The sequence below is a fragment of the Chrysemys picta genome, chromosome 10, assembly GCF_011386835.1.
Source record: "Chrysemys picta bellii isolate R12L10 chromosome 10, ASM1138683v2, whole genome shotgun sequence".
In the NCBI taxonomy this organism is placed as follows: Eukaryota; Metazoa; Chordata; order Testudines; family Emydidae; genus Chrysemys; species Chrysemys picta.
Window position 1 is genome coordinate 55,189,625 of NC_088800.1, and position 13,702 is coordinate 55,203,326.

Consider the following 13,702-nt stretch of genomic DNA (forward strand, 5'->3'; position numbering starts at 1 on the left):
AGGAAATGAGATTCATTTGAACCTGCAGGGGGAATTTATGGAGGCCAGAATGTAATTGCCATATTTAGTCATCTTGCCTTTTAAGATTATTATCCCAGCATAAGCCCATGTTGAATTAGTGGTGTACTGAACTTGCTGGCTGACAAATGTTCAGCTGTGTCTGTCAAGCTCTAGCCAGTTAGAAACCCACTTCCTGGGACTTGACATTTTGTTTCACTAAATCTCCTGTCAGCTCAATCAGATGTAGCATTCCCATTCACATCTTCTCATCAATTGTTGTGTGGCGATGCAGCTGGGTTCCTTCCCAGAAGTGGCTGCATTTCAGTGGTAGGTGCAGTGATTCACACGTGCACCATACTAGAGTTTGCATATCACTGTAACAGTCTCCTTTAGGGCACTCAAGTCTAGAAACATCTGGTATTATTATGTTTTTAAATAAACATTTCGAGGACAAAATGGAAGCATTTTTTATAGCAGTACTAGGTCATAGAATCATAGAAATGTAGGGCTAGGAGGGAGCTTGAGTGGTCATCTCACCTATCCCCCAGGCTAAGGCACGATCAAGTAAACCTAGCCTATCTCTGACACATGTTTGCCTAACCTGTTCTTAAAAACCTTCAGTGACAAGGCAAGGATGCCATGACCTCCCCAGGTGACCTGTTGCAGTGCTTAGCTAGCCTCCCTTTGTTTGGTGCTTCTCCCTCCCAAGTTAGGACTATGAGAAAGTTGTTTCTGTGTAAACAAAGAGATTACCCAGCCCTGCTGCCTAGGGATTGGGCCCAGGGATTTGCACGGGGATTGCTGTTGTGTCAGCTCCTTATTTGGGACAATTCTGCTTGCTGATACACCAACACATGTGCAACCAGCCAGCTGGGCTCACTGCCCCCTTCTGTTGGTGTGCCAGCCTGCTCCTGTTGCTTGCCTGTGTGTGGCAGCAGGGGACAAGCAGCATCAGGGCAAAGAAGGTTAGCTAGGGTTACCATATTTCAACAAGCAAAAAAGAGGACGGGAGGAGCCCCGCCCTAGCCCCGCCCCTGCCCCTCCCACTTCCCGCCCCCCCCAGAACTCCCAACCCTCCCCCCGTTCCTTGTCCCCTGACTGCCCCCTCCTGGGACCCCTGCCCCTAACTGCCCCCCAGGACTCCACTCCCTATCTAAGCCTCCTTGCCTCTTGTCCCCTGACTGCCCCAACCCTTATCCACACCCCCACCCCCAGACAGACCCCTGGGACTCCCACGCCCCATCCAACCACTCCCCACCCCCTGACAGCCCCCCCCAGAACTCCCAACCCATCTAAACCCCTCTGCTCCCTGTCCCCTGACTGCTGCGATCCCTCTCCCCACTTCTACCCCCTGACAGCTCCCCCCCAGAACTCCCAGCCCCCTACCCCCCCGCTCCTTGTCCCCTGACTGCCCCCTCCTGGGACCCCTGCTCCTAACTGCCCTCCAGAACCCCACCCCCTACCTAAGACTCCCTGTTCCTTGTCCCCTAACTGCCCCCTCCTAAGACTCCCCCCAACTGCCCCCCAGGACCCTACCCCCTACCTGTACCCTGACTGCCCAAAACTTTTTCCACTCCCCCCAAAAAGCCCCCCCCCCGTTTCTTGACTGCCCCCTCCAGAACCTCCCTGGCCCCCTTACCCTGCTGCTCAGAACAGGGTGTTGGGCTCTGTGCGAGCCGGACACGTGGCTGCGCTCCCCAGCACAACAAAACCCGGTCCCTGGCCCTGCACAATGCTGCCGGACCGGGCTGCAGGAGGAGGAGCTGCCGGCCGGCTCAGAATGTAGGGAGGAGGAAGCTGCTCCGGAGTCCAGCCCGGGACTTTCCTGCAGCCCTCCCAGCTCTGCTCTGCCGGGGGAGGGGGGAAATCCCGGACATTGTGAGTGCTTTACAAATTCCCCCCGGACGCTATTTTTAGCACGAAAAGGAGGACATGTCCGGGTAAATCCGGACGAATGGTAACCCTAGGTTAGCGAGCCCTTAGGAGGGGTTAATGCAACAGATTCAGTGCTGGCTTGGGGCAGGCAATTGCTCAGATTTCTTATTTAATTTGTTTGAATCAGACCTAGAGGAGAGGGATACATTTCTGGCTTCCCCTTGCCTGGCCAGAGGGGACATTTGGGAGGAAAGCTCTCTGTGTGAACGGCCGACTGTGCGGGGCAATCAGCTGCTGCATGTTGGGGTGGAACCTGCTTGCTTGTAGGCTGTAAATGCATTATGGCACAGGGGCTGCTGTTGCTGGAAGCTACCAGGCACAGTCCGATCTCTTGCTGCTGCTATAATCTGGCTCCTAACATGCGCTGGGCCAGCTGCCCTTGTTACCCGTGAGTGCAGCCAACCTGTGGCTTGATTCAAAGATGCTGAACACCCGCAGTGCCCACAGAGTCAATGGGAGTTACGGTGCAAGGTCAGACCCTGGTAACCTCTGACCCCAGCGGAACCAATGGGGCGTGGACTTGAGAAGTAACTAGTGTGCTCTATGTTTGTCATGTTGTTACCATGGTGATGCCTGGCCCCGCTCTTCCCTGGCAGCCCCTTTGAGACAGGAGGTGATCAAAAATGTTTGTTTGTTTTTTAACCAAAAAATGGGGGTTTAAAGATGACAAAACTCTAAGGTGCCACAAGTACTCCTGTTCTTTTTGCAGATACAGACTAACACGGCTGCTATTCTGAAACCTGCAGAAAAATGTCATTTTTAATCAACAGCTCTTTGTTTTCCAACGAAATTTCAAAAGGAAAAATTTAAAACCGAAAAAAAAAATCAAAATTTTTCTAAATGTTTTGGGTTGAAATGATGAAAATCCCATTTCTCGCTCTCTCCTCTCTCTCTCTCTCTCTCTTTTTTTTTTTTTTTTTTACTTTTTTCCATTGGAAGGAAGGAAAAAAGAAGAGGGAGGGGCAGGAGAGATTAAAAAAAATAACAGCATGATTTTCCCTTCCACCAATAGCATTAAAACCTTGTTTAAAATGTTCTCATGAAGCATCATTCACAGCCAGCTCTAGCCGCAGTCTCTCGGGGCAGGCTGGCTGTTGTTTGGAAATGTGCTAGCTTGCCTGTTTGAGCAATCACTAATGGCACAGAACTTTGCATCTAGCCTAGGCAGGGCAAATTGAGTTTAATTATTATTTATTTGTATTATCCTAGCACCTAGGACCCCTTGTCATGGGCTGGGGCCTCAGTGTGCTAGGCGCTGTACAGATACAGAAGAGAAAGACAGTCCCTGCCCCAAAGTACAAGACAAGAAGTAACAAGTAGGGAAGACAGGGGAGCACAAGGAAACAAGAAGACCATAAGGCAATGGTCTCAGCACTGTGACAGCTGGCCGGGGCCAATCCAGGCTCCTCCTAGGATTGACCTGAGCAGGGGGCGTGTTTTAAAACATGGCCTGTTTTCTTAGTCTGGATGTGGCCTTAAAGGGCCCTACACAGCCTTCCAACTGCAACTTCCTGGAATGTTGCAAGGGCCAGTGAGGGAGTCCTAGGCCTGTCCCCTGGTGATGCCATGGGGCATATCCACCCCAAAAGGGCATTCCCCAATTCACAGGACAGCTGGCTGGCTGCAGAGGGGAGCTGCACACTCATATAGGGTGGGGGCAGTCCCCAGCATGCAGGGAGTTCTAGGAGGGATTATGCCTCCCCCACCCCCATTGTGCTGTGGGGAAGCACAATCCCTGGCTCCCAGAGCTCTTTATAGTATGGGACTGCCCTGCATTACACACCCATCCTGGGGGGCGAGTGGGGAGGGAGGATTGCCAAGCAGTGTCAGACCTCCTTGTGCGCACACACCTGTCCCCTCCCTAGGGTTGCCAATTTTGGCTGGACATATTCCTGGACGTTTCATCACATGACATAATCTGTAATTAAAGATTAATCTTTAATTCCTGGAGACTCCAGGACAATCCTGGAGGGTTGGCAACCCTACCTCTCCCTGGGCATTCCTGTCAGGGCCTGAGAGACACTGTGTCAAGTGCTAGCTAGGAGCACAAGCCTGGACACGTCAAGATTGGCTCATGCTCAGCAGCTCAGCTTGCGAGTCCCGCTGTGGGGGCTCTGTTAACAGCGAACAATCTCCCAGGCACCCCAGCTGAGCCCAAGTCCGACGTGCTCCGTTGTGTAGGAAGCGCTGGAATGCAGCGGGCAGCGTCTGCTTCTTGGAGAGATGGGCATTCCCCAAAGTTAACTGCCCCTGGGTGTGAGCACTGTGGTGGGCCTGGCACTGGGCCCTCTGGGCCTGGCAGGGCAGCAAAGCATTGGACTCCCGGGGAGCACTCAGTTCCCCCTGCTCCTGATGTTTACATCTACGATGCAGGAGTCACCCAGTCTACTATGGGGTCTGACAGGTCAGAGTCAGGGCCTTGAATTGCAACTGGAAGTGAAGAGAGTGCCAGGCTCTATGCCACCCTTGCCCTGCAACCAGGGCAGCAGCCCCACGCTCTGCTGAGTGCTTCCTGCTGGGTCAATCCCTTGGGGCTGTCGCTAGCCTGCACAACTTTACACAGCCTCCAGGCTGCTCTAAATTAGGCTGGGGACCAGCCCGATGTCCAGCCAGCCCTGGATTGAGCTGCGCTGCAGTCCTTGGCAATAGCCGAGGATTGGGGCCAGAGACTCAGCCTTGCCTTTGGATTGCCTGGGCCTGATTCTGATCCAATGGGCACTGGTTTCACACTGGGTTACTCTGGGGGAGTTACTCCTGATTTACACCAGCGTGAGAGAAGAATCAGATCCCTGCGTCTAGTCACTGAGGGCTTGTCTGCATGGGAAGTTTTACCAGTGAATCAGTCACAGTTATACCAGTCTGATCCTACATGTGGCTGCTCTTATATGAGCAGCTTTTTCAGTTTTGCTTTAATCCCTTCCCAAGCAACATCCATTGGGTGGTCACAATCCAGGCCCCACATCCCCACTCCTTGCAGGGGGGCTTTGCCCTTTGTGGGCCTCCTTAAGTCTCTCCAGCTGGGGGATCACAAGGAAAGTCATAAACCCCACACACATTCCAGGGGTGGCAAATCTACAGTGCTGCCAACAAACCAGCACCTGTACAATGACTCTGGCTGAGTCTGGGAGGCAGGCTCAGCCTATCTGTGTTACCAGGGAGTCCGCTGTACTCTTCTCGGGGCAGGGTGAAGGTTTCCTGCCTGGCAGTTCCCTCCACAGCTTCAAGAGTCACTCCTAGGGCAATCCCACTCCTTCCCCTCACTGACTGCAGCTTCCTCCCTTTTAAAGGTCTCCTCTCCTCCCTGTCCTGTGTGATTGACAGGGCCAGTGGAATGGAGGAGCCCTGCCCCCAGGACCTCTTTGGCCCCTTCCTCCTCCGAGTGGGGTCTCTGCACCCCCGTCACAGCTCCGTTGTAAAGTATTCAGGACCTGATTCTTCTCTGACCTACAGCAGTTCATACTCCCTGTGATGTACAGGGCTCGATTCTCCCCCATAGAGCCATTTACAGCCATGCCAAGCAGGCGGGACCACATGGAGGGGTCTCGCTTGGTAGCATTTTAGAACCACATTGCATGAGTGTAAATGACGTCACAGAGCCTCAGCAAGTCTCAGCCCTCTCCGCTCTGGCTCCAGCAGGGCGATGGAAGAGAGCGAATCCCTTCTGGAAACTAGATTTGGGGATTGTTTTTAGGCAGAGCCTTCTGCTGGGTGTTCTGTACATGACAGACTGCTCTGCATGGACTGAGTCCTGAGGGACTCCCCAAGGGAGAACAGCCAACAGGCTGCCTCCTCCATATAGTCAATATCACCACTGCCAGAGGTGGCTAACACCTCTTATGGCATGGCATTGCTTTCCTAGGTGTCCTGACAGAAAATGTAGGGTCTGATTCTCATTTGCACAAAGATCACTTCACACTGCTATGCCCATGGTAAGGGCCAGTGGGAGGAACCAATGACTAGAGAGGAAATGGGAACTGGGCTCATAGAGGCTGAACTGAATCAACCTGAGCGATGACGTGGATGCTCGCCTGATCACAGCCTGGTACCCCCAGGATAAAACTGGAAGCTAGATTTCCAGCAGGGAGGCATGGCTATTCCAGCTGTACCTTAGGCAAGATAATAAGCTCATGGTGGCAGGTAAGGAAGCGGACCATTCCCAGAGGTCCCTGAGGGTGTATTCTGTCACAGTTAACCTGTGACCACTCATTAATTTCTGCAGGATGGACAATGTGACCTGGGAGTCTCCCAAGGAGTTTGCCCCAGGTGCCCTTTAACACAGAGGTGTAATCCATGTAAACTACAGATCCCAGCATCCAATGCTGCATCTTTATCCCGGGAGAGGCTACTTGGCTCCAGAGAGAACATTGTTTTCTGGGCCCCCGGAGTCTCCATGGCTGCGCTCTGGGTTAAAGAAGAGGTTGGTTGGCTGTAGTCGGCTCGGTCGGCAGCAAGTCGGATATAGCCCTCTGGCACCAGGATGGGCAGAATGTGTGCTCCTGCGTCATGCCAGGCTGACTGTCCATGCAGAGCGCTCTTGGCTTGTTTCCAGTCGTGCCCAGTCTGCTTCGAGCTGGTGCTGACTCCTTCATTTCCTTGTCCTCTTCGCTTCCTCAGGCCATGAACACGCTGCAGGATCTGCTCACCAACATCTACTCCCTGCAAAGCACTGTCAGCACCTTCCAGGAAGAGCTGGGGGTCTTGAAGGATAACTTCCAACGAGTACGTACGTCTGCCCGTGGCAAAGGGGCAGCTGGGGGTCCTGCCCCTGGAGAGCTCTCCTGGCAAAGGGGCGCCCTGGTGACTCAGTAGCACTGCACTGGCCTGCAGGGAATCCGGCTTCCCTGCTTGTGCTCCTGCTCGCCATAGCAAAGAAAAATGATGGGGGTGGGGGTTGGAGTGAGACCTGGGTGCTCTGATGGGGGGACACAGGAACAACAAGCCTCCCCCCTAGACCAGGGGTTGGCAACATTTCAGAAGTGGTGTGCCGAGTCTTCATTTATTCACTCTAATTTAAGGTTTCGTGTGCCAGTAATACATTTTAACGTTTTAGAAGGTCTCTTTCTATAAGTCTATAATATATAACTAAACTATTGTTGTATGTAGAGTAAATAAGGTTTTTAAAATGTTAAAGAAGCTTCATTTAAAATTAAATTAAAATGCAGAGCCCCCCGGACCGGTGGCCAGGATCTGGGCATTGTGAGTGCCACTGAAAATCAGCTCGTGTGCCACCTTTGGCACGTGTGCCATAGGTTGCCTACCCCTGCCCTAGACAAAATTAAGTAGCCATGAAATCCTGAGTCCAAGCACAGCCGAGATCACGGCGTGCGCACACTCTTGCTGCAGTGCTGCCAACATCCTTCCAGGGCTGCTCCACGGGGTTCCTTTCACACTTTGGTCTATGCTCTTCCTTGCCGAGCCAAGGCATGAGGCCTGGTCTCCCTTGACAGAGTTGGGTGCTGACATGTAGCTGGAGGCTGCCCCCTGCTGGGGATTATTTTACGTGCTTATTGTCTTTCAAGTGAGGCAGTTCCCTTTCCTGCCTAAGCCCCTCTACTTTGTTCCCTGCGGGACCCTTCCCTCCAAGGCCCTGTCCCCCAGCTCCGGTCCATCTAACCACTGAAGCCAGGACACAGCGTCTTTGGCCAAGGGCATTCCTGAATTACCCGGAGGGGGCCACTGAGTCTCAGAGAACATTGCCTCACCATCAGAGGAGCTGAGCTGCTAATGTGAGGAGCACAAGACTGGGCTCCCTGCGTGGCTCAGCCCCAGTGCAGCTAGGATGACCAGATAGCAAATGTGAAAAATCAGGACAAGGGGTGGGGGGTAATAGGAGCCTATATAAGAAAAAAAACCCAAAATCGGGACTGTCCCTATAAAATCGGGACATCTGGTCACCCTAAGTGCAGCCCTTTTTCAGCCCTCTCGTGCTGTGGTGTGTGGTGTGTGTAACCACAGAGATCAGTGAGCCTCGGCTAGTCCCGGGTACAAGACATGAAGGCTCTCGACTGTGCAGTTAGTCAGGTATTCCCTGGCCACTCCAGAGCCAGGGCACAGGCTGGAGTGTGGAGCTGGCAGGACGCCGCTGGCCGCTCGTTCCCTCTGCACGTCACGCCGATGTGGTTTGTTTAACAGGTCAACATGGATGAAATGAGAGAGCGGCTCGCGCAGCTGGATCAGCAGAGCCAGCTCATCCAAGCCATCCTGGACAGGCTGGTGAGTGGGGAGATTCTGGGAGTCAGAGAGAACCTGGTGGCAAAGGGCTCTGGAGAAGGCCTGCACACTCAGGGAGCGTAACCAGGAGGAGCCAGGCCGGGCTGCCACAGAGACTGCTCCAGCCCTACCGTGGGCATTGGCCCCTTCGTTTGGGAACCTCAGGAAATAAGCTTTTCAGAGCCTTGTGCAGGGTACGAGCTGCCCAACTCCCCTGACCACTCCGCTCAGCCCTGCAGAGCACAGAACTTAGTGATGCTGCATTTTTAGTGCCCTTCACATAGACCCCAGGACGTGGCCTTTCTGAAGGGTTAATTACGCCGCTAAGTTCCATACCACATGGTGCAGGTGACCAGTCCCACGGCACTATCCGTGCCCAGCGCAAGGGAGCAGCTCACAAACCACCCCGGGCTGCAAAGGCAATCCAAAGCAATCTTTAGGAACAATGGGCCAAATCCTCAGCTGGTGTAAAAGGGTTCCATTGACTTTCGCGGAACGAGGATGATTTACGCCAGTGGAGGATCTGGACCCACAAGTTCACCTCCCCTGGTGAAATCCATCTCCATTCCCTAACCAGCCGCGTGGCTGTATTTGTGATAGCATCTGTAACAAACAGCTACACCAAAGGGCAAGCTAGGTGCGGTGTATAATATACAGTCCCTGCAGCAGTCTTTACGCCTGGTCAGTTCAGATGGGTAGAGGTCTCCAGCTCAGTAGCCATGTTACCTGTGCGCTCGTTGGATCGGAAGCCGGGCTCTGTGCAGGTGAGCAGCCGACAGCACGGCCAGGCCTCTACACCAAAGGCTGCCCGGTCAACATTCATGCAGCCGCTTCACACCATCCACTGGCAGTGGGGGAACCGACTTGTCTTCAAGGTGGTTGGACCTGCCAGCACTGGCCTGTGTCCTGCTGCTGTGCTGTGCTGCCCGAGAAGAGGGCAGCTTGTAGTATTGGTGCACCCTGCCCATCCAGTGCAGGCAGCTGTAAGTAGGGTGCCCACAGGAAGGGTGACAGAGACTCCTGCTGCCTTTGCACTCAGTGGGTGAGTGTGCAGAGTGTATCCTGTCTCGCCCCACACTCTGCTCCTGAGAACGGTATTGGCCTGGGGCCCTGGTCCCTGATTATCTGCAGTAATGTCCCCTGCTGCTCACAGGGTGTAGCAGCTGTACTCAGTCCATGGCCCGTGAGCCACATACGCCTTTTCTGGGCCTCGCATTCTGCTCTGAATTTGGCAGCTCAGATAATCTCTCGCTTTGCCTGGGGCTCAGCAGGGGGAGTTGCATTCGGCACAGCAGCGCACCCTGCACAGCCCAATGCATGGCAGCGGGTGGTGGGCGATCGGCCTGCCGGTTGGGGAGGTGCCGGCTGGGGGAGTGCCTGGAGAACTATGCAAGGGAGGTTGGCTCTAGAGCAGGCTAAGGGTGTCACTGCACAGGGTGTGCCCTGCTGGGTGTGGGTGCAGTGTCCCAGCATGCCTCTCTGGTGTGACCCCCCCTTGTGCTTCCCAGCAGTGATGACCCCTACACACACCGTGAAAGAGTCTCAGGTTCCCCTCCCAGTCCTCTCTGATCCCCTTTGCTGAGAACCACCTCCAGCCGCATCCCTGAGCCATGACATACACATTGGCCTCTCCCTGCCTGCCTGCTACCAATGGATCGCCCTCAGGCACCTTAGAAGGCCACCAGTTCCTAGGACCGGTCCTCTCTTCAACTTGCAAAATGGAGCTGACAATCTCCTGGGAGCTGGCTGCCTAATGAAATTCCTGGGGCTGGAGATCCCCCGCAGACAGGCTCTATCATGGTACTTCCGCACTTCCAGTCCCAGGTGGAACCTGAACTCCATGGCCATGTGCAAGGGAAAGATACTGCGGGGATGATGCCATTGCTGAATCTGCTGAGAGGTTTGGGTCTGGCAGGAGGCAGGATTGAGTTTGTTCCTGCACGCCCTGTCCCGGATTGCCCATCCCTCGCTCCGATATAAAGTGCAAGGCCATTCCTCTCTAATGTGCAGCTCCTTTTCTCTTCCTCTGCATGCAGGACAAGATGCAGGCACAGCTGAATTCTTTCCCCGAGCAGGTGGACATAGTGCAGTGGAGCGCTCTCTTCGATTCGCTCACTGACAAGGTAGGTGCAGATTCCCGCCTGCCTGGGGGACCTTATCCCGAACTGAGGGGTCACTCGAGGGAGAGTTGAGCAGAAGCATCTTGGGAGCAATGAGAATTGTGTTCCTGTGTCCATCACGACTCTTTAAATGGGGCAAGCCAGCTCCCTCTGGATTTGCTGTGGGTTATTGTTCACCATTTGATCAGATTTTAAGAGCCTGCAGGGTGAGGTAGGGCTACTGTACTGACTCATGCTGAGATCAAGATCATGTGGGTCTCATCACTGATCAGCTCCAATCCAGGGCACAAGAGGGTTGGTGTCTCAGAGAGGGAAGAAAATGCTGCAAAGTTGAAGCCTCTGAACTCTCAGGGTGTGCTAGGTCACACTAAACTCCTCTGCCATCACATACACTTGCCCTGTAACCCAGCAGTCCATGCCTGCTGCTGGGATCGGCTCACCCCTTCATGACCAATCCTCAGCATCCAGTAATGCCCCCTGGGGATTATTGCAGGGGTTGGTTATAGTCCCCAGCCAATCGCTCTACTCCCTGTGCTACTGGGCCTCTGAAATCTATGGGGGACCTCTAGCAGCCACAGCCCTGCACCCTGGAGTATAGCAACCAGCACCAGCCTGCATCCTCACTCAAGACACCCCTGAGCCCGCACACCAATAAGGTTAGCTCAGATACCTGGCTCATCTGAGCTCCATATAGGGTTACCATTCGTCCGGATTTACCCGGACATGTCCTCCTTTTCGTGCTAAAAATAGCGTCCGGGGGGAATTTGTAAAGCACTCACAATGTCCGGGATTTCCCCCCTCCCCCGGCAGAGCAGAGCTGGGAGGGCTGCAGGAAAGTCCCGGGCTGGACTCCGGAGCAGCTTCCTCCTCCCTACATTCTGAGCCGGCCGGCAGCTCCTCCTCCTGCAGCCCGGTCCGGCAGCATTGTGCAGGGCCAGGGACCGGGTTTTGTTGTGCTGGGGAGCGCAGCCACGTGTCCGGCTCGCACAGAGCCCAACACCCTGTTCTGAGCAGCAGGGTAAGGGGGCCAGGGAGGTTCTGGAGGGGGCAGTCAAGAAACGGGGGGGGGGCTTTTTGGGGGGAGTGGAAAAAGTTTTGGGCAGTCAGGGTACAGGTAGGGGGTAGGGTCCTGGGGGGCAGTTGGGGGGAGTCTTAGGAGGGGGCAGTTAGGGGACAAGGAACAGGGAGTCTTAGGTAGGGGGTGGGGTTCTGGAGGGCAGTTAGGAGCAGGGGTCCCAGGAGGGGGCAGTCAGGGGACAAGGAGCGGGGGGGTGGGGGGCTGGGAGTTCTGGGGGGGAGCTGTCAGGGGGTAGAAGTGGGGAGAGGGATCGCAGCAGTCGGGACAGGGAGCAGAGGGGTTTAGATGGGTTGGGAGTTCTGGGGGGGGGCTGTCAGGGGGTGGGGAGTGGTTGGATGGGGCGTGGGAGTCCCAGGGGTCTATCTGGGGGTGGGGGGGTGGATAAGGGTTGGGGCAGTCAGGGGACAAGAGGCAAGGAGGCTTAGATAGGGAGTGGAGTCCTGGGGGGCAGTTAGGGGCAGGGGTCCCAGGAGGGGGCAGTCAGGGGACAAGGAACGGGGGGAGGGTTGGGAGTTCTGGGGGGGCGGGAAGTGGGAGGGGCAGGGGCGGGGCTAGGGCGGGGCTCCTCCCGTCCTCTTTTTTGCTTGTTGAAATATGGTAACCCTACATAATGCAGGGTGGTGTCATGATTGATGCCATAAAGGAAGGAGTGGGATCAGTTTCTGTATTAGCCAACCCCTACGGTTTGGGAAGGCTGGTGAATGGCTCCAGTGTGGGCACAGTTCTCCTCAAAGGCAGAAGGAGGTAGCTGGACACCGGTTGCTGCTTTGTTCTTCCAATAGCGAGAACCTAGAATCTGAATATAACCCAGCTGCCCCGGCCAGTCCCCTGCACCCTCCCACTCTGATCAGCACCCTCTTTCTGAGCTCTCTGCAGGAACCAGCCTGCCATAAAGCCAACGCGGGGATGTTTTCTTTCAGAGCCCCTCAGACCCAGTGCCCAGCCTCGACTCGAAACGGGAAACGGTCAGGGAGGCCCTTGGCAAGCTGTGTCAGCTGCCGGACAAGCATGAAGCCTTGGGGACCCGCATCAGCCTGCTGGAGAGTGAGCTCAAGCAGCAAGCGGATCACCTAGGTGAGGCCCCAGCGTCCAGCTTGGCTCCCACCCCTGGGCTGGGCCTGTCTTCCAGGAGAAACCCGGGTCCTTAGAAGGCAGCAGAGGCCCAGACCTGACTGGGTGCAACCAGCTCCTTCCTACAAGCAGTCAGAGCCACTGTCTGGAGGGACACAAATGAGATTGGACGGCTTGCCAGTACTGCAGAGCCCAGCCTGGCTCTGGGGGAGGGGAGTCGGGGTCTATTCGGGGCCCAGCCCAGCTCCGGGGGAGGGGAACTGGGTGGGGTTTGTCCTTGCAGGGCCCAGCCGGGTTCTGGGGAAGGGGAAGCCGGCTCTCAGGGAGGTGGGTCAGGGGACTATCCTGGCTTGGGGCCTGGGCGCTGTCCCAAATGCAGCATCTTTCTTCCTGCTGGTGATGTTGGAAGCAGAGGGAGCCCAGCCCAGGGGGAGCTTGTAAGGCTGGGAGCTGGAAAAAGCATCTTGCCAGGGCTGTCCTTACCCATACGCAAAGTACGCAGCTGCATAGGTACCAGGCAATTTGGGGCACCAAATTTCCTGATGCCCTGCGCAACTGTGTGCTGCTCCAGTTCCTGCTCCAGCCTTTCCCCAGGGCACCCGCCCCACCCCTTCCCTGCCCCAGCCCCGGCCCCACTCCCCTGAGCTCTGCAGCAGGGCCGGGGCTGCACTCACCGGCGGTGGGAAGTGCAGCGACCCGGCCCCAGCCGCATTGCCAGTGAATGCTGGGGGGTAGCTCCCCCTGTCCCCCAAGTCAGCCCTGCCCCTCCCACAGAGGCCTGGGGTCAGCGCCCCCCCCCCCCCGTTCCCCTCTCATGGAGGCCTAGGGGCCAGCACCCCCACTCCGCCCCGCAGGGGCCTGCTCCCCACACCCCCGCGGAGGGGGCTGCGGAGGGCCCCAGAATAGCTAGGAATGGCCCTGCATCTTGCCTCCTGAAAAGTGAGGAGATCGGGTCTGGAGTCAGAGATACAGTAAGTGTGGGAGCTCGGCTTCCCAGATGTCCAGTTTTCAACCAGCATGTCCGGTTGAAAGGGAACCTGTACAGTGTCCGGTCAATACATCTGACCGGACACCAAAAGTCTGGTTACCAGTTACCACGGGTGGCGGAGGTGGGAGGGAAGTGCTGGGTCATCAACCCACACCAGTCCCTGCTCAGCCAGGGCCACCTCCTACCTGCATCTCATGGGCAGGCAGGCAGCAGGTGCCACGTCAGGCTGCAGCTCTCATCCCAGCCCTGGAGTAGAGGGAGCTCAGCTAGGGGAGAGGGAGGTGGAGAGGATCGAGCTAG

General features: G+C 55.7%; 1 protein-coding gene across 3 annotated transcripts in view; it reads left to right on the forward strand.

Moving 5' to 3' along the window:
- The window catches only part of C10H16orf96 (chromosome 10 C16orf96 homolog), a 46,745-nt gene that overhangs the window by 15,524 nt on the left and 17,519 nt on the right, over positions 1 to 13,702 (forward strand). For all 3 annotated transcript variants that reach the window (XM_065558705.1, XM_042847346.2, XM_005314257.4), the window contains exons 2-5: positions 6,550 to 6,654; positions 8,068 to 8,148; positions 10,182 to 10,268; positions 12,264 to 12,417. In XM_065558705.1, the coding sequence (XP_065414777.1) occupies positions 6,553 to 6,654; positions 8,068 to 8,148; positions 10,182 to 10,268; positions 12,264 to 12,417 (424 nt within the window). In that variant the 5' untranslated portion in view covers positions 6,550 to 6,552. The remainder of the gene's footprint in view (positions 1 to 6,549; positions 6,655 to 8,067; positions 8,149 to 10,181; positions 10,269 to 12,263; positions 12,418 to 13,702) is intronic.